This window comes from Malaya genurostris, chromosome 3 (genome assembly GCF_030247185.1).
Source record: "Malaya genurostris strain Urasoe2022 chromosome 3, Malgen_1.1, whole genome shotgun sequence".
Lineage (NCBI taxonomy): Eukaryota > Metazoa > Arthropoda > Insecta > Diptera > Culicidae > Malaya > Malaya genurostris.
Window position 1 is genome coordinate 243,989,674 of NC_080572.1, and position 22,921 is coordinate 244,012,594.

The 22,921-nt window shown below is 36.4% G+C and overlaps 1 protein-coding gene across 3 annotated transcripts in view; it reads right to left on the reverse strand.

The window, feature by feature from the left end:
• The window catches only part of LOC131434795 (uncharacterized), a 76,310-nt gene that overhangs the window by 20,748 nt on the left and 32,641 nt on the right, over positions 1–22,921 (reverse strand). For all 3 annotated transcript variants that reach the window (XM_058601947.1, XM_058601944.1, XM_058601946.1), the window contains exon 4: positions 9,594–9,774. In XM_058601947.1, the coding sequence (XP_058457930.1) occupies positions 9,594–9,774 (181 nt within the window). The remainder of the gene's footprint in view (positions 1–9,593; positions 9,775–22,921) is intronic.

Consider the following 22,921-nt stretch of genomic DNA (forward strand, 5'->3'; position numbering starts at 1 on the left):
TCAGTCCGACCATCGATGCTTCTGCTGCGGCTGCTGCTGCTGCTTTTAAAAGCCGTTGCAAGGCACCCGCCAAAACAAGTCGTGATTCATATACCAATACCACCGTAATTGTAGCGACTGGTGAAAAGCCGGTACGCACATTGGTGTTTACTCGACCGATGGTAATGTTTTTCACTGATTGGAATTCTGAGAAACCATCGGTCGGTTGGTCGGTCGACAGAAGGGTGGCAGTCAGGTTTCATTATAACTTTGAAAAACTTTCCGTTATAAAAAGGGTAACAAGCATACAGGATTTATCGTTTTTTCAAGCATAGGTACACTTAGGTGATGTCCTCGAATTGTACATTCGTTGCTTTGTAGATAAGTTTTTCAACAGTTATGTTTGGTGCGTCATATTGCGACTCTGGTGTAAGCAGCATGCGCTTGTGTGCAAATTGCAACTGATTTTGAAACCGATCAAAAGGAAATTCTACTCGTTTGAAACATTTTCCGCACTTTCCCCGTTGGCATTTGGTTTTTACTGTTTAGCGGCAAAAAGAAACAAATAAAACCTCCGATTTCAACCCATGGTCAAGTGGTTTCGAACACATAAATAAGATTTTGAATTTCCCAACACTCAATGCGCCATGCTTTTCCATCAAATTTAGTAAATGGAGACGCATGCTACCTGCTTCTGTTTGTTCGAATAAATAGCGTCATGGGATATGTTTTTATTTTTCGACTGTTTGCTCTATCCATCTGCCTAAAGGTCAAACATGCCATTATTAAAATATTCGTCAAGCGACTCTGTGAATCGTTTCATTTGTCATTTGTCAGTTCATCGGATAACAAAGCAGCAAAATACCTATCGAACCGCAAACCGGAGGACGCGACATGTTCGGTTCATCATCGGTTTGCTTTGCTGATTTATCCGTTCGGTTGGCAGGAGCAGAACGCGGTGAAGTATTTGTATAGGTAGATGACACTGTAAGTAGATGATTATCTAGGTGGATGTTTTTGCTTTTCATGTCGAGGGCAAATATCTCACCATAAAGACGAGGATAATTGTCAGCCTGTCAAGAGGGAAAGCGGTTCTATCCGGTGTTGTTCATATCTACGAAAGGTGATTGCGACATTCCAGTTTGGTTCTTTTCTACAAAGAATTGATCCATACTGCCAAACGGCTGTTAGCAGCTGTCAGCTTTTCTCGCGCTTATTGGAAACCTGAAGCTGGATGTGAACCGATCGAAAAGGAAATTGAGCACGTTTGCTACATTCTCCACACTATCCGTATTGACATTTGAAAATTATTGCACTTCGAAGTAAGTTTGGCATAAATTTTTACAGACTACTTTCGAAATCTCTAATTTCAAGAGCTACTTGAGTCACTTCTTTGAAACTTTCTAACAGTCATGTGATTTTCAGAAAAGTTCAATATCCAAAACAGATTAAATATTGCATTCTTCAGAACATTTTAAAGCTATGCTATGCTATGCCTGATTGAAATAATACTCAGTTTGATAAATATTTCACATCAAACACGATTCTTGTACTTGATTAGAGTTCTAGAGTTCATGCGTCAGCAATGTTCTTCAACTTCAAATTCATGGTATGCCACAATTCGTTTCCAGTTCCACACACATCTGTTTGGCCAAATACGCTTCCGAAATGCGCTCGTGTTCGAGTTTTTGGTCCGAATATAGCGTGCGCAGAACTTATTAATTTATTTATTTTTGCCTTTCTCACAAGGCTATGTAATCACTGTGAAAACCGACTTTTAACCGGAGACACAGAGGCTGTCATATACCATTCTTATCATTTCGTCGAAATCGCAAAATGTTAGTGTGTGAAGGTGACCGAAATATCACCCCACTTTTCTCCAGATGGCTAACTGATTTTGGTCTCAGAGGATGTTTTTTTAATATCATGTGGATCTGACTTTTGTTCCAGAATTACAGGGTGATGAGTCAAAATTTATTACCTTCATGATAGTACTTTAATTAATTATGATGCAAGGATTGAAATGTTTCTTATAACTAGTCAGGAAATTCTTCTAACTCGGAGGTCGTGTTTGTTGATGGCCGAAACCCATATCGGCAATACCGTACTTCCTAGTTTCTCGTTCCGGAAAAATAGTTCACATCGATTTCTCAGAGATGGTTGGATCGATTTTAACAAGCTATGATTCAAATGAAAGATCTCATGGTAGCTGAGGTTCTTCTTGAATTCTGCTGTTCCGGTACTTGGTTTCCGGTTCTGAAAGCGAAGCAAGTTGAGATCGAAAACTCCAAAACATTGAACTCAAATCGATTTCTTAGAGATGACATATTCGATTTTGTTAAATCTGAAATCGTAGGGTCTTATGATCGAGGAGGCTTCGATTGAATTTAATCGAAGTCTGATATCCAGTTCCGAGCATACATGGGGAGGTATATTGTATATTCAAAAGCCCTTTTTTAATCCACCTAGTGGTGTAATGATGCCTTTCTCATGTGACTAGTTTTCTCATCAATGATACTAGGATATTATTGAAAAAAAAAACTGCTATTTAAATAGAAACAGGGAAGTTTGTTCGGGCTCAAACTAGTGACGCCTAAAAAGCGAATTATTTTGGAATTTGAAATGTTTTTTTCAGTTTTTTGCCGCATCGGTCACTTAGACGGTTTGGAATTTTAAACACGCTTTTCTCTGTAGTTCCGCATTACCTTTTGTTTGGGCTTTTTATTTGTGAAAAACGGTTCAGCGGCTCCGGAGAAAAATGAGTGTTTTCTGTTTTGGAGATTTTGATAACAATTTTAACGGACCAACTAATATGACGTACAATTTGGAAGCTTTGGGCCCTAGTTGTTTGTCTATTGTTTTATATTTTGCATCGTCGCACTTGACACTCTTTGCACGACTTGAAATTTCAAACACGCTGAGATTTCGGAACTGGAAGTCAGGTCCAGATCAAATTTAGCAATTCTATGAAGAATCGTACGCCTTTCCATTTGATTCAAAATTTTCCAAAAATTGGTTAAGTTGTTTTGGAGAAAGATGAGTTAGTGAGAAAAGTGATTTAGTTCAATTTTTGCATCACTGTTTCCGGAACCTCCGGCACAGGATATTCGGTATATTTGATGTGAGTTTGTGTGGTCTTCAACTTACAAGACCTGTAATTTATTTTAATTCACTATTTTTGAAAAATTAGATCATCTTCACATCTTACATGAAGGCAAACTTTTGAATTTGCAGTTTTTTTCACTCATCACCCTGAAACTCCGGAACCGAGAGTCAGATCCATTCCAAATTTAAAAAAAAAAATCTATGGAACAATAGCACCTTTCATTTGAGTCTAAGTTTGTGAAAATCGTTTTAGACATCTCAGAGAAAAGTGAGTGCATATTTTTCTCACTCACACATGCATACCCACAGGCACACACAGACATTTTGCGCACACAATGAACTGAGTCGAATAATATATGACACTCGGCCTTCCGAGCCTCCGTTCAAAGGTTGAAGGGTTTCACAGTGATTGCATAACCTTTCTATATGAGGAAAACAAAAAGAGATGCTCTTTCACTAAGACAATGCGAAATGCCCCAAGTCGATCGCTACCATGGCGAAATTGCATGAACAGAGTTAAGAAATGCAGCCGATCCACCATATTCACCGAACATGGCCCCAGGCAACTTCTACTCCAACGAGCAAGCCATCGCTGATACAATTGCTTAAAAATATGATTTTTCTAATTTTTAGTTCACGGGAAGACCGAAATCAGCATTTTGACGAAAAAATTGGTTGATTTTCTGATTTTAGTTAGTCATTTTTTGAGACAACTAAAAAAATCTTACTTTTGCTCATTTAGATTTTTTAATTCTAGTTCCCTTAATAATAATAATAATAATAAAATATTTGTTGAAATGGCTACTTTTTTAGTTGAATTCACCAATTAAACGTGCTGTCATTTCTTAGCTAAGGCACACTTCATATCCATTCAACTAATTTTTTAGTTGAATTAGAGAAATAAAACGTTGTTTTCAACCAACATAAATGGTTGAATTGGTTTCTGCAATTTGCAGCTATATGGCGCTCTGTCACCGAAAAAACGTTAACACCGTAATGAGTACTAGCCACTAGATGGCACACTACTACCGAAAAATATTTCAGTCCCGGTTATCTTTTCTATATTGGCAGGTATAAATACGATGTTGTATTGGAGAAAAAGACATAAGCGAAACATAAACTTCTTTTTGAAAATTTTACTTCCAAATCGCTGTTTTCTTCATTTGACTTCGCGACTCACTCACTGAAAACTTTGAGCACTCGGAAAACAAAAACCGAATACAAGTAGTGCATCGGACGGCGTAGCCCGGAATGTTGGAAGATACAAAAACATCATTTGACATATACAATTAGAGTGCAACATTCGAAACTCATTTCACTGTTCCGCGTAAAAACACTATTACGCACAATCGCTTAAAATGCGCAAAAATTCTGAATAAATACACTTTCCACTAACAGTTCACGTCATTTTACATATCGGTTTAGAATTTTATATTTGGATATATCGTAGCACATGCGAAAAACATCTAAACAATTTGCAAGCAGTTTCAACAAAACTGTCCCTTTTAGCTTTTTAATGGATTGTTTTGCTTTGACACTTCTCATGAGTTTTTGGCCAATAAACTTGTTAATAAGACCAATTTCATTTTTGTTTTCTTTGTGCTGTCCTTCAGTAATGACGGTGATAGATAAATAGAAACAAATTTTCTGATTTCAATAACGAAATTAGTTGTCAATGAGAATTTCGTGTTGGGTTGAAATATTGCTGGTTTGTGTCCCGAATATTCGCCAACTAAACACATTCTCTAAAAATAAGAGTTTTTTTCAGCAAAGTAAATTCTCAATTTTAACTAATTTTATAGTTATTTTGGAAATTTTGTTGTTAAAATCAACTAATTCAAAAACAGTAATACGAATTAGGCGCAGAGCTAATTTCGGTCGTTCCGTGTTGGTTTGACGTAATTAAGTTCACTTTTGCAATGATTAAGTGGATATATGGTATTGGTCGTGAGGCGGCTAGGATTAAAGACTGTTGTTCGATATACGCTAACCAACCCAGTTTTGTGGTAGAACTGTGTCTACCACAGCTCAGGTTGCCGGTAAAACGAGTACGGACGGATTGCATAAGAACGCAGGTTCGAGTCCTGTCTCTGAGCGCATCCTTTTCCATAAAATAATCTTTTCTGTGAGTTTGTGATTCATTTGGCTTCTCCAATATATGTTTCCACTCAGGCATTGCAAAACTGAGCTAAAAGTAAATAAATTGTTCTACAAAAAAGAAATTGAAAATTAAAGATGCGCTAGACTAATTGTGTTGCTCCAGTGGCGCACCTAGGAAAATTTGCGCCCGGGCAAAACTTTATTTGTCGACCCAATCGTGGGTTTATATTGATGAATGAAGTAGAGTAGCCAAAAAATGTATTTTACTATCAGTTTACTACACTTATACTGAGTATAACAAATGTTACAATGCAGACACATATTCTTATTGTTATTTATAATTATCATCAGTGTATCAAAGGTTATTAACATTGTTCTTTGGATCAGGTACTGAAGACTACATCGGCAGTGAAGTTTTAACCACCACGAAACTTCAGAGGCCCACATTTCTAGGAGAAGAAATCTCGTGTTGCACTAGCTCTATAATATTTATAGAACTGGTTCATTCAAATCCACCTTCCGGATCCGGAGGAGTGCTTAGTGTTAAAATGTCGATTTCAAAAGTACCAGTTTTATAACTTAACACATGGGCTGAAAAGTCCCGGACCTAACACATAGATAGCGCTAGTTTTATTGCCTTTTTTCAGTTAATATTAACCTTTAAAAGACAATTGCTCCCATATTCACCAGAGTTACAAGGTGATGTTTTTAAAATTTCAAACCATACTAGAAAATCGTAAAAAATCTTCATTATTCGGCGCAAAAATGTTCTAATTGGTTGATCATATTAACTGATGGTGGAATGAACCGAATTTCACCACACTGGTATCCAGTTTTCGGTTCCGGAAATACTGGAGTACTGGTTAACATCTTTAAAATCGAGCTCACCTTGTTTTCTCATACAAGATTGAATCGATTTTTACTAAACTTTTTAAATTTATAGTAATCTGATGAACCCCGCTGCAACACAGGATTGCACAAGGGAACCTGACACTAACGATGATCGATGTAAATATCGCGATGACACATTAGTCATTAGTCCATCGGTTTCAACTACTGGGTGATAGAGAAAGTATAGAGTAAGGGCTCGCTATTTCATCTCAACTCCAATTTCCATCTCATTCCTTCACCTCATAACTTTGAACATTAATCATATCTTTAAACGTACCTGAACAAAACTGTGGAACGTTTTAAAACATTCATTCTAGGTTTTGCCACACTTTCCAGTTGAAAAAAATAGTTAAAAAACCTTCAACGATCGCTTTTTTCATTTAAAATAAACTCACTTTTAGATTTAGGAACCACTTTCGTCTGAAGTTTTACAATTCATCATGTTTCTGAATATTTACTTATCGATTCGTCTCAAAACATGATCACTATTCCACATAATTACACCACTATTCAATGTTGGATGATTTTACAGTTAGTAATGTTAACTTTCCACTTGTTTATTCAACGAATAAAGACTTCTGAAATTACCTGGTAAGCAATAAAAGCAATGAAAAATATGAGATGAAAATTTGCACTTAATTCACTTGATTGCGCTTTGTTTTCATCTCATTTCGTATCGCAAGGTTGCCAAGTTTTCTCATAATGATAAAAAAAATTTATTTTTTCTTCTTAAAATTATCATCAACAAGTATTTTTTGGTAAGCGTGACATTAGTTCAATTATATCATTGATATTTATATATAAATAAAACTCTTTCGGATTCAAATATTACCAAATAAAGCGTGTTAAATACTAATCAAATAACCATTGTGGCAAATCTAGAAGCACTGGTTTCTTTCCGCTATACACTGAAAATAATTTGCACGCTAGCATCATGTGCAAAGCATTCGATCTATCACTGCTTGTAGAACACATGAAATTCATAAAAATAAACACTTAACTTATAAAATGAATGTAAAAACTGTTGATATTTAGTGGAAATAATGCTACGTTTATATGAAATGCACTTAAAAACGATCAGATATATCGTTACCTCTAGATTCTATATGCATTTGATGTGAATGTCACATAGTTTTCCACATAGATTTCAATTGAAACAGAGTTGACCAAATCAAGTGTTTTGCACATACATTTGTGCTATACTCATTCTCACTAGAAAATGAAGTGTTTAACACATGTAGTTCGATTCAATAGCAAAACACATCACATCCAAAGGAAAAACACATCAAAGTTAAGTGAAAAATAATCTAATCTCGCATCTTAGTGAATTTGCACATGAAATCTTGAAACAAATCGCTTTGGTTATGTATTGATATGAAACAGCATATTATATTGAAGTGGTGTTTACATATGGATCGATCGTGCAAATTTTTATCAGTGTACGTCACCATAACACTGTTAAATGCGTGTGTTTCATCGGCTGTGACCAGAGATGCCAGATATTTTCATAGAATATATGTATCTGCTCTATCTGTTTTCGCTAATAAAATGAATCAAATTCAAATTCAAATCAAATTCAAATTGGTTTTAAATTTTAATGTAAATGTTTATCAGTGTTCATCAACAAACATTTGCACAAAAGATTTCCATTTTAAAATGTGATTTGTCCGTTGATTAATAAACTTTTAAAAAAGTACTGTAATCAAATACTAATAGATACTCAGATAGAAAAGTGTAACGTTTTACTTCTCACTTTTTATGAACCTTTACAAATCTGTAATTAATTTAGAAAATATGTAATCTGATTTAACGAACGCGAACGCAAAAATCTATACAATACAGATAAATCTGTATGAATGGCATCTCTGGTTCTACATTTTGTTTTTAGAAGAGCTAAAGCCTAAATAGTAACAATTCTTTTTTTGTTTTTTTTTAATTCTCCAAATCAACCGCAGAGTAAAATTTTAAATTTGAAACGAAAGGTAATAAAAACGATCCAAAAAATTTTAAACGTCGAAATGATTCCAAACTGTTCTTTTTTTAAATATCATGTGTTGTGTCATAGTTGGCATTGGGCCCTTTTTAAAGAAAATTCTAAAATTTTGAACCTGAGAGTGTAATAGTGCAATATTTTGGTTTTGATTGTTGTCGCCATTGCTAATTTATGGGATGAATAAAAGGCCAACGATAGAATGAATACAAAACCTTTGAGTTGAAATTAGGAGCACAGTAGTGAACATATCAGAAGTGTTTTTAGCTGATTTTTTAATTATTATTTTAATTTCCAAGGAATGTGAATCAATTCCCAATGTGGAGCAAGGCGAATTAAACAGAAATATGAAAAAACCGCAGTGATTTTGGTGGCTAAATCAGGTTTTTAAGGTAACGTGCTTACAAATGAGATGAAATAGGGAGCCCTCCTATGAATGAAACGACAAATCTTGTCTGACCATTCGATGGAAAGAACTGTGAGAAATTTGGCCGCGCGGGACTCTTCACAAGGACGGATCGAACACGTTCAACATTCCCTGGTGTCCGGACAGTCCAACATTATTTAAAATGTTTTTTAAACTCACGAACAGTTGTAACGTACGACTGATTCTTCAAAAATTAGTTATAAACAAAAGCGCGGTGAGCGACTCTCCAGTTCTCCATGATGGAAAACTACTAGAGAAAAGCAAACTTTATTTTTTTCTACTTTCCGGTGCCGTGTTCGGTTTCTCCCTCTCTTGTTTGGTTATAGTGTAACCGGAGATCAAATTGTGTAAGGTTTCTTTGCACAGCCCTGTATATCGGAGATAATGAATAATATAAGAAAGGCATCATTAAACCACTGGGTGGATTAAAACAGGTTTTTATTGATGATGCCATACACCTTAACAAAACGGACTGTCAAAATAAAACGAAAAGCTGTATCGAGCTCGCATTATAATCATTTTTCAGATTGCTGCGAATTAATTAATAAATTTTATAATTAAATTAGAAAAGTAAATAGTAAGCAAATTTTTGTGTCGCAAAATGTATTTTCTTGAAAAAAATAATCAAAATGTTTTGTCTTGAACGACCCAATCATCGATAGCAGTTTTAGTTCTATTGAAGTTCCGAAATAGCCGGAAGCTAAACAGTTGCTTCTCTGTCAGGCGATGGTTGGCAGACCATCAGCCTAACGAAGCAAACGATTTCCGTAACAAAAATGACACACATAAAAGCTCAATCCATTAATGCTAGACCTAGTTATTTTCCTATGTGACATTCGTAGCGTAGCTGCAAAAAAAAGCCAATCCATCGTCCCCGTTACCATGCTTCATAGCGCGCCGGAGGATTATGTGCGAAAGATATTCATATGGGAGAGTTACTGATAATGGAACAAAATTTATTGGCCTCAATGAGATGGTGCTAGCTCGTAACCATCTCGACCAAAACAGGCCACCCGAAAGGGGGACCAAGGGGGGAAGTTTATATCGGAAAATGGGATGTAGGTACCGGACCAATCAGTCAACAAGTGCTACAACACTTACCCGTCCACTGCGATCGGTTGAGTTGAGATTCTCCCGAGAAATGCCATTCTCCAAGATGTCCCGGAATACTTCCTTCAGTAGGTGCTCGTTGGCATCTCGCGAGGCCCGCAGCAGAGTTGTCACCGTGGGCACCTGTTCCATGCTCATCCTGAGTGCCCGTATCCGAGAGCTCAGTGTTGGGCTGCAAGGTGTAAAGAAGCGAACAGAGAAGGGTAACATGAATATCAGGAAACGTTACAGTTCCGCATTGGGTGATGGCATATCAAGGTGAAACCTGTAATAAGGGTTAACAACAGAAACTTTTTATTTTTTCGATGGTGTTTTCCATTGTGGTAAGGTCAGCCAGCTACCATCAATTGTTTATTTATTTCGAGCTAAAATTAGAAATGAGGTTGAAAGCTGCTCGCCAACCGGAACATTTTGTGATGTTCGGTGTTGTCTTAGATATCCCTACAGAGCCACTACACTACATAATCGTAAAGGGAGAAATTAAATTGAAGACTTACTTTGAAAGATGCGTAAGAAAACGCGGCACGAACTCCAACCATCGCTGCATCGTGAAAAGAATCACAGTTCTAAAATTAGTAGACAACTTCGCGGCAGTATCGCGGCCCTCTTTGTAGAGCAGAAGTTCCACTCAAAAACGCGAAACTTCGCTTTGCTTGGGGCAGGGCAAGGTGAATGACTTACGCTTACTAGTTTCCCATCACATCAGCGACTGATTGCACAGACCTTCGTGCTCCGAGTCTAGTGCTCCCGGCAGGGGTGCATTTGCATTTCCCCAGTAAAGTGGAATCTAAACTGCAACCATATGGTGCAAGCGAATGTGAACCGCGAGAAATTGTTTCTGTTTTCTTCTTGATGTAGGTGAAAATAGATTAGTCGCAGAGGATTTCAGAACCGATTGCGTGCGTTCGGAATTTCCATTCCGTAGTGTGAGTAGCTACAGACTGTCCTCAAAAAAAATACAGCAGAAAAATATATTCTTCAAATTCTTCTGAAATAATTAAATACAGTTTGTTAAGTTCGTTTATTCAATCTCATCCACTAGGCTAAATTCTCTCACAATGGACTTAACATTATACAACAAATCCAGTAAGACACTAAATCCATCTTTTTTACCTACTTTCAACCACTGTTTCTACAAATTCTGGTCGTTTTTGGAAACCTATTTCCCAGAACTAGTTCTTTACAATCGGCAAGAATCTTGCTATTGGACGAAGTTTTGGCGAATTTGTCTCATTGCAGCAGGTGAATCTGGCGGCATGCTTCTTCGTGTTTTTTTTATCTTTATCTTTTTATTTTTGTCTTTCTCATATCAAAAAAGCAATACAATCACAGCGAAAAATGATTTCTCAATCGAGACCCCAGGAAATTTCTGAGTGTATATGTGAGTGTGTGACAAATAATGACACTCAAATTCCTCGGACACGGCTAAGCCGACTTCCGTAAATTCAGATTCAAATGAAAAGTTCCTGAATTTCATTTGGATCTGACTTCCGGTTCCGGTACCTAAAATGTATTAAAATTATCACTAAATTTTCAATAAGATGGCTTCAAAGAAACTTAGATTCAAATGAATGGTCTTACAATCCCATACAAAGTTCCTGAATTTCCGGAGTTACAGAGTGATATGCACCAAAAAAGTGAAAACAATCGCATTTAATTTTCTCTGAGACGGCTGAATCGATTTTCACAAATTTATATTCAAATAAAATTGATACCATACAAAGTTCCTGAATTTCATTTCGTTCCGACTTCCGGTTCCGGAATTACAGGATGGTATGCACCAACAAAGTGAAAACATTATCACTAAATTTACTATAAGATGACTTTTCACAAACTTAGATTCAAATGAAAAGTTTTATAATCCCATACAAAGTTCCTGAATTTCATTTGGGTTTGACATCCGATTTCGTAATTAATGAGCGATATGCATCAAAAAGTGAAAATAATGTCAGTAACTTCTTTCGAAGATGGTTCAACCGATTTTTACCATCCTAGATTCGAGTGAGAGGTCATCAGATACCATAACAATTTAATTCAGATCCAACTTCTGGTTCCGGAGATAGGGTGCTGAGAGTGAAAATGTCAATTTAGAGAGTTTTCTTCATAAGCAGAGCAGCTAAATGTCACTATCAACTAGCACCTTTGCACGACGAAGATTGGAAAGTTTATGTCACTAGACTGCTGCCAACCAGGCTCTACCAATCATCATATATTGAGTGTCTGAGAGTCGATCTGTCATAACTTAAATTCTCTTGATATTATACTCACCAGGACGCTCATTGATTGCCGATGCGATTGATATTACACCCAAACCTCCATTTACGTAACTTATATATGCATATATGTATTAATATACGTACGCATGTGTGCAAATATTTGTAATTCTTGATACATATAAATATTGGTGAAGTAAAAGCGATCATTTATAAGTACAAATATATACACATATACGCAAACGACTGAGTGTGTAAGCATACATACATACATATATAAGGTTCGTAAATGGAGGTTTGGGTGTATCTTCATTTCTCCTGTCACTGCTTGATTACGATGTGACTAAATATTAATCAAACAGCATAAACATTGAATTAAATTCATCTACACCAACTCCGAAATCCGATGATTTTTGACAAAGAACAATTAACTTTATCAATTTATGTTTATGTTAGTAATCTCATGGAATTTTTTTACTTCAACAGGGAATAGGAGAATGAGAGAGAGAACAAAATGCGTCACCTGTCTTTGACTGAGTATACTTCTACTTGGTTATTGAACTATCGAGTATCTCATTTGACAGACACTTTGACCGTACCGATTACAGTTGACGATGATTTTAGTCAGTCTGTCAAGGTCATTTGACATGACTGACAATTTGCAGCTCTGTTCATAAGTAACAATGTGATGAATATTAGTAAATTGGCAAATCAATTTCTCTAGTTTGCAGATTAAGATAGTCTAGAGCCAAATAGCGCATATTAGATTTTCATAAAATAAAACTCAAATCTGACAGTCCCATAAAAATATACAAGCCCGACTTCCGGTTCTAGCATTACAAGATGCAGAATTTTCAAATTTTCAAACCGTCATAAAAAATCGTACAATATTTTCTAAGTTATGCTCGATACTGTTCCAATTTGTAGGTCATATTAGCTTATGGCACCACTAACTGTTATATTATAGTTATATTGAACATTTTCCACTGTTGAATATCTATTCGATTTTGATGAACCGTCACATAAGTTTATGAAGAAAGTGTTGCGATCGAATATTTCATAACATGACTGATATATTCATTAGGACTTATTGTATAGCTTGATGAAATAATGGAATAAATAAATAAATAAATAAATAAATAAATAAATAAATAAATAAATAAGTAAATAAATAAATAAATAAATAAATAAATAAAAAAAAATAAATAAATAAATAAAATAAAATATTAATTTAAAATTAAATGGATAAATAAATAAACAAATAAATAAATAAAAAATTAGTCAATGAAGATCGGGATTATTTCATCGTAATAAGTATTGACATTGAATCTTTCATTTTAATTAATTGTGTAAGAGTCTTGACAATCTGCATTCGATTATATCTCCGAGTCGATCCTGAAGATAATTACCGAGTATCAAATAAATAAAATAGTTTTCAGATACTCAAAAATTATACAAATTCTGGTTTATCCGACTCGTGTAGTTTTTTCAAAGAATAGTTATATGATGAATCGAGCAACAAAATACAAAAAGGAACAGAACGAGAATCTGAACACCGGCTCAACAGATCCCAACGTTTCCAATTGCCGAATAAAGAGCACCTTTTCAATAGAACTTTATTTGTCAAATGGCTCAAATCAACGAAAACAACTGTTCAAAACAAAATTTAGTTGATAAGCAGTTTAAATTATTAAAATAAAGAAATAAGAAAAAAATAGTAAAATATTATCATCATATAAAGGTCTAGCCTATATTTCTGTAATATTTTTCAAGGAATGTAGACGTTATTTCTTATTCAAAAAAAATTTTCTACTTAAAACTGTGATTCTTCACTTATTTGAGAGTTCAAAAAAGGGATTTATGCCACTTCGGCATCACTGTGCGCTGGGTCGTCTGGGTCGTTTTTGAATAATTTCACCAGGCGGGATACGGTCGAATGGTCGATTCTCTTTGTTTTACGATCAACCTGTGCGACTTACGCTAGGATTCCACGACCGCTTTCACATTCTTTTTATCGAAGAACGTTTCGCTTGGAACCAATATCGATAATCACGTGATAGATTGTGCTTAAATTTTGCACATGTAAACAATCTGAACTGGCTTCATCTCACATTCGATCAACTTTTACTCATGCAGTAAAGCGTTACACTTTATTTCGAGTACAGTCTTTAAGTAGAAAATAGAGCATTTTTCTTATTCAAGTTTGTTGCAACATCAAGAGTCGGGGCCTAGATGCAGAATCAGAATTTACGATTCATAGATTTCATAACATAATTTGGGTTAGTTTTGTAAGATCAATCCAACTGTAAAAAATAATATACAAGTTTTACAAATATTATCGTTCGAGCAATTAGTTAGTAGCTTCCCACAAATCGTGCAATATTTCCCACAGGATAACAATCAAGTGAAACCATTAGCGTGTCACTATTTTCGGTTCTTCCCTATCTCTCGTGCTTAATACCAGTACATGTTCCGAAATAAAAATAGCTTCCATTTTTAGTCGTAAATAGAGCGCAGGTATCCAAAAAGAAGTGAAAATGGAACGAAACAGGCAGCTGGCACTGAAAGTGGTAGTGCGTATGAGCGCTCTATCTGCTTTGTTTATGCTACAGACAAAGTAGAGTCTCTTTTGAAGAATATTAAGAATTTGATTTGCAGCATGGTTTTGAACTGTAAACAATCCCAGTGATGATGGATGTTTTTCGTCCATAGCAATTTCTGATTATTGAGATTTTTGATCCATAATCGATGCAGGAAATAAATCTAACTAACTTCAAAATGCATTCCTCCTGTCTGGTCGACCGCATAGCATCCAAAGAAAAATCAAATGAAATTAACAATTTTTCAACCCAAACGAATCATGACTGATCGAAAGCGCATCCAACTTTAAATTGAAGCAAATTTCATCACGTGGCAGCTGCGTATCGCAGCAGATTTGATCTTCCGATTCAGTTCCCAGTGAGTAATTTAATCAAGACCAGCAGCAAATGGTAGGTGTTCAACATGTTTACGTTTGCGGTGGTAGAACTGTAAATAACTACCCCGAGAAAGACACGCATCAATGCCAGATCTGAGTTTGTACAACAACGAAGTTAGCGGCACTCTGCAAAGTTCAAGCAATGTCGTTGTAGCTACGCATCGAAGTGGTGTTGTTCGGTAAAACGTCCGGTTCAGGTGCTAATTAACGCTACTTGGCTGTTCAAAGTTTGTCATCAGAATGGATTCTACAAGACCATAGAAGATTTTACAAGACAGTAGTACATGTAATCTTTCATGAACCCAAAAAAAATAATTTTGCTTTCTCTGAAGCTCGTGTGACACCCCTATTGGAGTTGACGTTATGGTACATGATCAAATAGGTTACAGGTGACCCAATCCCTCATACACTGCAATATATAAAGACCTAATTGGTCAAATGACGGAAAATTTCATTTGTAATGACGTAATGTTCGATTAGCTTGAATTTTACTGGGTTTGACTGTAATTTGCATTCGGCTAGCAAGTGCGACTGTATGCATTTATATGTACCTTTTACCAACCAAGCAAATGTGTGCTTCTGTGGCTCAGTCGATTAACGGACATACTTTGTGATTCAATGATTCTCGGTTCAAGTCGGCCACGGTGTCACAATCAGTATTTTTCTCGTTTCAATGAATTTCATGTCATGGAATTTACCAATCACACAATATGTTTTTTTATTTAAAAGATATTTTATTCAGGCCTATTTGCGTACATGCTTTACGTGGCCGATTTAGCTGAGATTTTAGATGAAATTTTTTTTGTATTGGATCTCGTTGTCACCCTTTTTCTAGGGGGAGAGGAGTTTCCATTTTCCTCCTGCGAGGATTGAGGGACAGTTTGTTCGTTAGATAGCAAAGTCCTGGCATTACATTCCTTTTGTGGAATTTGGCCTTTCTGTTTCAACAGACTTCGCATCCGATTCTTAGTGTACAGAATCATTGCATGGCTAGTACTATGGATCCTACTGACACTAAGAATCCTTCCAGGTCGGGGCTCGAATATATGACAACTGGCTTATAAGACCAGCGCCGTATGCATTGAAACGCAAACCCGGGCGAATCGAACGGTACACAAAACAAATCCAGCCGCTGATGTGCATAGCACATTGTTAAAAAAAGTCCCGGGACCGACTGAGATGACGTTTGTAATATCAAACTATCATCATCGTTCAGAAGACAAGTGTCAAATTTTCACGTCAATCGTACCACAAACACTAAACTTACCAGCATATAAGTGACGTTACTTTTTGATTTACGAAAACTTTAAAATAACGAATTCCGTTTATTGATAAAACATTGCTTCCTATAAGGAAAAACCGGGCAAGTCCAGCAATGGTTTAAGAAGTGTTACCTGCACTCAGATTAAAAACAAAGATTTGTGGTATTCTGATTTTATCGTGAATAAATTAAGCAGTCATCCGGAAAAAATGTGAGCTAGTTTTGATAATCGTTATGGATGAACACAAAATCAAAGTCCGACTGAACTGGAAGTGCTTTTATGATCGTATGCGAAAATCTGGGCATTAAAAAAAATCTTTTCCAAATAGGTGCCTCGTCCGCTCACAATCTATCAAAAGCAACAACGCATCAACAATCCAGAGAGCTGGTCGGCAATGTTTAGTCGCAATAAAAAGAATATATTGCGTTGGTATGAAACAGTGGACGAAACATGGATCTATCTTTTTTCTCCGGAGTTGTTTCAACATTTAGACGGGGAAAGCACAACATGTATGGCGTCAGTTTTTAGATGCTCGAGGTATAATTAACGTCGACTATCTTGAAAAGGAAGTACCAACAAATGTTTTTAGTTATTATTGCGTTAGGAGTTATTAATGAGTGTAAAGTATGGAATCGTAAAAAACGACCTCATATGGAGCAGAAAAAATCATCTTTAACCAAGACAATGCATCGTGCCACAAGTCAATGCAAATAATGGCCAAATTGAACGTATTGGGCACCGATTTGTTTCTTCACCCACCATATTCTCAATAACCTAGCCCCCAGCGACTACTTGTCATTTGATGATCTGAGAGTCATTGCCGCAACTGAAGCCTATTTTAAGGCCATGGACAAATCATTCTATAAGTATAATATAAATAATTTTGACAATAAATAAAGAAATTTTGCTCAAGAAATGTGGTTTTCCTAGTAAGTTCCTGAACTTTTAAACGATGTGGAAGCAACCTTCTCTACGGCAGTATCGAACCGCACGGAGTGCAAGTCGATTCGACACTGAATTTGGTGTTCTGTGAACAATTTTATCAAATGCGAGCGCACTCATTGAAGAGCAGAAATCATATGGAAACCGTGAACTTATGTATACGCAACCGTCATATCAATTAGAGGAATGACAATGGTTTGAAAAACAGGGAGAATTAGACATTGTTCGTGGTTGAGTTGTAGATGTTCAAAACCTAACCACTGTCTATATGGTTTTACTTCTATATTTTGAATTTGTACCCCGGTATAGAAAACAAAGACGCAATCCTACGTCAAAAGATTTTGAGTGATTTCATTTATGTGTAGATAAAGAATGGAAAGGCGAGATGTGACAAGCTTGAATTTAGCAAGTTGAAATCTTTTACTAACTTAACTTTGCAAGAGGAGTTGAACTTAAGCATCTCATCAATGCAAATCACTCGAGTCTCTGGTATGTCGGAAAGTACAGAGAAAGGTCTTTTACCACTTACTATCCGAACCGACAAAAGAATAGTTATCAGAAGTTGCTACTTTCTACTTGCGGCTGCATTCTCGTACACAATTAATTCTTCACTATCTCTAGTAGTGAAAAAGTAAAAAAAGGATGATGGGTTTCCATCAGGTAGCGGTGAGTGCAGCGCTACTGAATACCGCTTACAACCTAGGCTAAACAGCCAGTACGCTGTGACTCTGGGGGCATAAGGAATAGTTCGAACGAATCTTTCATTCTGATGTTCAACTAGCTGTATAGAGATTGAGAAAAATATCCACACAGTGAAGAACTCAATGTGTATAAGAATGCTGTCGCAAGTAGAAACTGACAACTTCTGGTAACTTTTCTTATACTGGTTCGTATAGTAAATGGTAAAAGACCTTTTTCGGTACTTTCCGGCATACCAGAGACTCGAGTGATTTGCATGAATGAGGTGCTTAAACTCGACCCCTTTGGTTGAAGGTAAAAGTTAAGTCACTAAAAGATTTCTGCTTGTTCCAATGACCCTTGTCACGCCTCACCTTTTTGTTGTATATCTTTACATCCTTGCTTTACCTTGAGTACTAGCATTTCATAATTCTGATTTTATTTATTATTTTTATTGTTATAAATGATACTAATATTACTATTATTTTTCGTTAGAAATTTCAGGTGGGTAGTACTACCCACTGTACCCACCTCTTTCACCAGCCCTGCTCATGACGAGTCCAATTTATCCCAGAAATATTAGATTTTGGGTTGGTGTCCCTTCTGCGCGACTTGGTACGAACACTAATGCATATTTTTCCAAATCACAAATTGGGAATTGTAGTTGAAGGTTGAAACTACACAACGGTAGAGATAACGTAAGTAAATATCTAGCTAAAATGGATTTTTGACAAAGTGTCAGGTTTATCCCCGGTCTCCCCTATATTATGAAAACTTTTTTTTTATATTTATGTCAATTACAAAATGGGTAATTTCCAACAAACGACTTTATAACAAAAAATTTTCAAAGTGATTATATACATATTACTCAAATTGATCAACATGTTCTAAACCCTTCCCCCTCCTCTCTTTCACGGAAACATTCTTCTATTAGATATGCGCCTGTAATGTGCGCATACTTCATACATGTGGCTATTCCAAGGCGCGATGCTACAACCCAGGATTTTGCATATGGATGAATATAATCATGATTGGAAAGATGAAAACAAAACATATTAAAATAAAAATATAAACCTTACTTATTTTTCTCGAAATCAGTTAACCACATTTAACCCACAAATAACCGCGTTTTCGTATGTGACTGACTTTGTTTTCGTTTCGAAAATAAGAAAAATACGAATTACTTCGCGGTAATTGCTGCTAACACAATATTCGATTATCAGTTCGAACCGGATTGCTTCTGCGTGTTTGTACCGAAAAGCTGAAAAAAAAATCGAACGTATAAAATTGAAGTGATAATTTTTCTACGACGAAATATCAGAATCGTAAGGCTATCAGTGTTTTTTTTATGTACAGAACGACTTTCAAGCAGACACGAAGTGAACAAGTTTGCGGTGATAGCTTACTACCAATTCCTTGATGTTTGATTAAGTAACAATTTTGGAAAAAGTGTGTCATCCGTTATTAGAATGAGCATCCAATTCCATCAATGGTGGAAGAATGTATGTTTTACATTTTCATGATTGTCATCGGAAGAAGACAATATCTGTAAATCATCAATTTAAAATTGCAAGCTTCCTCATGCTACGAACTTGAACCGCTCCCAGCGATGACTGGACAGTGTGGAAGTGAAAGTACGTGCACTGTATGCTCGATGAGAGTAAGAATCAAACGTTCAATAATAAAAAATAATAAACTCGGCTCCGTTGCGGTTAGTTCGTAATGACCCTGAATCGTTATCGAAAAAGTACCGGCGGACATTCCACTTGTAGTGTTTGTTTTGTTCTCGGAATTGCAGCTTCTACCAACAGGCGGTTCGATTGCGAGCTCCTCCAGAATTGACGGGAGTCTACCGTAATGTGTTGTTTTGTTTTTATTTGAACATTGAAAACTCCTGTTCAGAATTAATGATCGGATCGAGGTACCCAGGAACTGAATGGCTTTTTTATAGGGCGAACTTGATAAGAAACTGGATCGTACCGAACTCATTTCATAATTGATACTACAATGCTTTGTTTCGTTCGATAAAAAAATATTACAATTACTGAGATAGAGCACAGATCTTTATTTATTGCGTAGATGTATCATTCTCAATCGCATTAAAAAAAACTATTAGTGTTATTATTTGCCAAGGATACATGCTGCACAGCACATTATTTGTCAATCACACGCTGAGATCCGTGTGAAAGTCGTAGTCAGTAGTGCAATCTGACAGCGGTAGTAATCATGTACCGAGGGTTCCATTTGCGCACAACTTCCAATTAAATGTGGTTTGTAAACGTCTGGCAGCCTTCCATTATCGAATCGAATCCGCGCAACCCCGTAGTTCAAGTAAAATAAAGTGATTCAAATACTCCACTTGCCTGCTTGCCATTGTCGGTTGCGGCGTTCGACGTTCGATCCGAATGTGTTCTACTCCGTCAAGTGTTTTTGTGTCGCGTCTGACTCGGTTAATTCTAACGGTTCCGACTGTAATTAATTTGATAGTATAGAATAATACCGCCAGTAATCTTATGTCATTATTTTAGAACTTCTTAGAGCTTTTTTTCTCTTGGAATAATAATTTCCAAAACTGCACGCGCTTCATGTTTTTTTTACTCGTGATTATACTTTAGGTACTATTGAGCTATTAAAGCGTAAACACCTTCCCTATACAGACCTTTACCGAGAATATGTTTCTCTTTCACGCGGTTTTTCGCATGGTGATTTGCGTACGGGCGCCAAAATCGCCGTTAATTTCTCCGATGACGTTGATTTGCTGTGCTCTAAAATAAATATTTATTTAAACGCTTTGAAACCTGTCTGCGGAGATTGCCTATTTCGATAATTGTAGCTTGCAGCTGCCGTTTTCCGGAGGGGAGAGGTGAATGTTCACGCTGTAATGGAAAATCTGCCCGTTGCAGTTACTACAAGTGCTAAATTTTTACCGGAACGTGTTATTCGCCAATATGGTGTGAACCGAAACACGAGCTGCATAATTTCCTTGTATATACGCGTGATTTGAGTGCATTTCTTGCGCTAAACTTTGACAGGAAGGCTAAAATTCCTTCAACAACTTTTAACTCAAGAGGTAGAACACGTCTAATTCAACGTCCGACAGCTTAAAAAAATCGTTAGACCTTTCAATGAATCTTGATTACAGCTTAGTTCAACATTTTTTTGAGGAATTTGGTTTTACATTTCAAAAGACTCCATAGTCTAAGAATCGGCTAGTGATGTATTTATGAAGATGCTGATCGACGAATTACACAGAAACAGCGCCCATAAAATATAACTTATTGGAGAGAGGTTAAGGTTTTGAAGAAGGTACCATTTCTATTCAAGGGAGAAACTGAGTGTCTTAATAATTTTCATATTTTTTAGGGAGATGTTTCTCTGAATTTCAATCAACCCAGCTCGAACAGTTCATCACATTTTGTTTGTTATGACATGCAGTAGTCAACAATTTCTCTAGTTTGTGGAACTGTTCTGTTGGTTAAACTAGTTAGGAGATGCGATGAAACACAGCTCAGGATGCGATCCGATTGAACAATTGTCTCAGGCGATGTGATGATGATTAATGGCGTTTTATTTTAGAATTGGTGTCCTTGATTGCTCCGGCTTGGTACATTCGAGCAGAAGTGTAATCTTCTGACGGTGTTGCATTCCCGGTAAGAAAAAGCGTTCAATGGACGTCCCATACGTTCCACAGTTGGTCCGATGAATGACCCCATTTCTCAGTGGGTTACTACTCTTGCTTGAAAGTGCAGAAACCAGAGCAATACCCGACGCAAGTGTTTTTCATTAAAAAACACCATTAGCCTTTAGGAATCAAAACCAGAACTAATTGGCTCAAGCAGCACATTATTTATTTGCTGATCTGTGCCTTGCCGTGGCTTCTCATCATTTTCCTGGTGAGAAGTGAAAGATAAAAGGAACGTGGAAGGGAAATGTGAAGTGGGTGAGGTAGGTTAATACAGGACGGATTCACTCCAGGAGGAACGATGAATCCCTCTGACTATAGCTTCTTACCACATTGGGTGAGAGAAGATAGAATATCCTTCAATTTCAGCTCCCCATACATAGATTCAACTATGTATGGAGAACCAAAAACCCGGATGCGTAGTTGCGTCAATGCGGTACAGTTAATTATCAGATGTTATAAAATACGCAATTGCACTAACAGAAATCACAAAAAATAATACTCACCACCCTGAATAGTAGTCCTGAAATGATGCTTGGAAAAATGCAATAGATATTTTGACATTTTCAGACGAAACGGAAACTGAAAACGCTGTTGTCTGAGCGCAAGTTTGCAAGCTGCCATGTATCCCAAGAATGAATCCAACTAGCTGACAGTGATAAAGCTGGATCTTTTATTTGTGATAGCAGCTTTAGCCGAGATAGTTGATGATTGACAATTTCCAACATCCGAATTTTCAACGGCGAATCCCAACTGCATCATCCATCTCATAAGGTCCTGTCTCGTAGCCATCTCAACAAGTCTTACTAAAAGCTTTTTGCTTTGCAGAACCAACAAACGACCCGTAATCGTTAGTGTTCAAGAGAGATAAAGATTATGCAGGATATCACACTTCGTTTGGCAGCGTGATGAACTAACACTATAAACAACTAAGTATTTTATGAAAGCAACTAAACTTTAGCTTCACTGGAATTCGTATAATATGATGAATGCCAAAAAATAGACATATTTTATGTCTATGCCTACAATTAGTCAGTCTAACTGTGATACGGAGTTTTAAGCTCTGCAAGGTAAATCCCACAAATGTTCGGCTCCTGCAGTCATTCGGTATTGAAATACACCGTGACTTGTGAGCTTCGGTATTAGTGGCCTTTTACGACATGGAACAGAAAACCAGTGGATCAATTCTGGGTTGAAATAATACCGCTGGATGTCACACGGCTTGCCTGTTTGGTGGACTTATACCACCGGAACAGGTAGACCATAGGGTTATTCTTAACAAGTTGAGAACCACTATGCTGCTCAGAAAGAGAAGTTGACATTGAAAAATTTAAATTTCAGAAATGGTTCCGTTTACGTACACTTTTTTTACATTACCTCCTTAAACATAACTCTTTTTACAAACCACATCCTAAATAACGTAAACTTCGGAGAAAAAGGTTTTTGCATACCCAGGTAGAAGTAGTATGCAAACCAATAACAAATTTTATTATTAAAACCAAACATCTCAATGGTAGATATTAACATTATTTAGTTTGGAATAGGAGTTAAAATATCAAAAATTA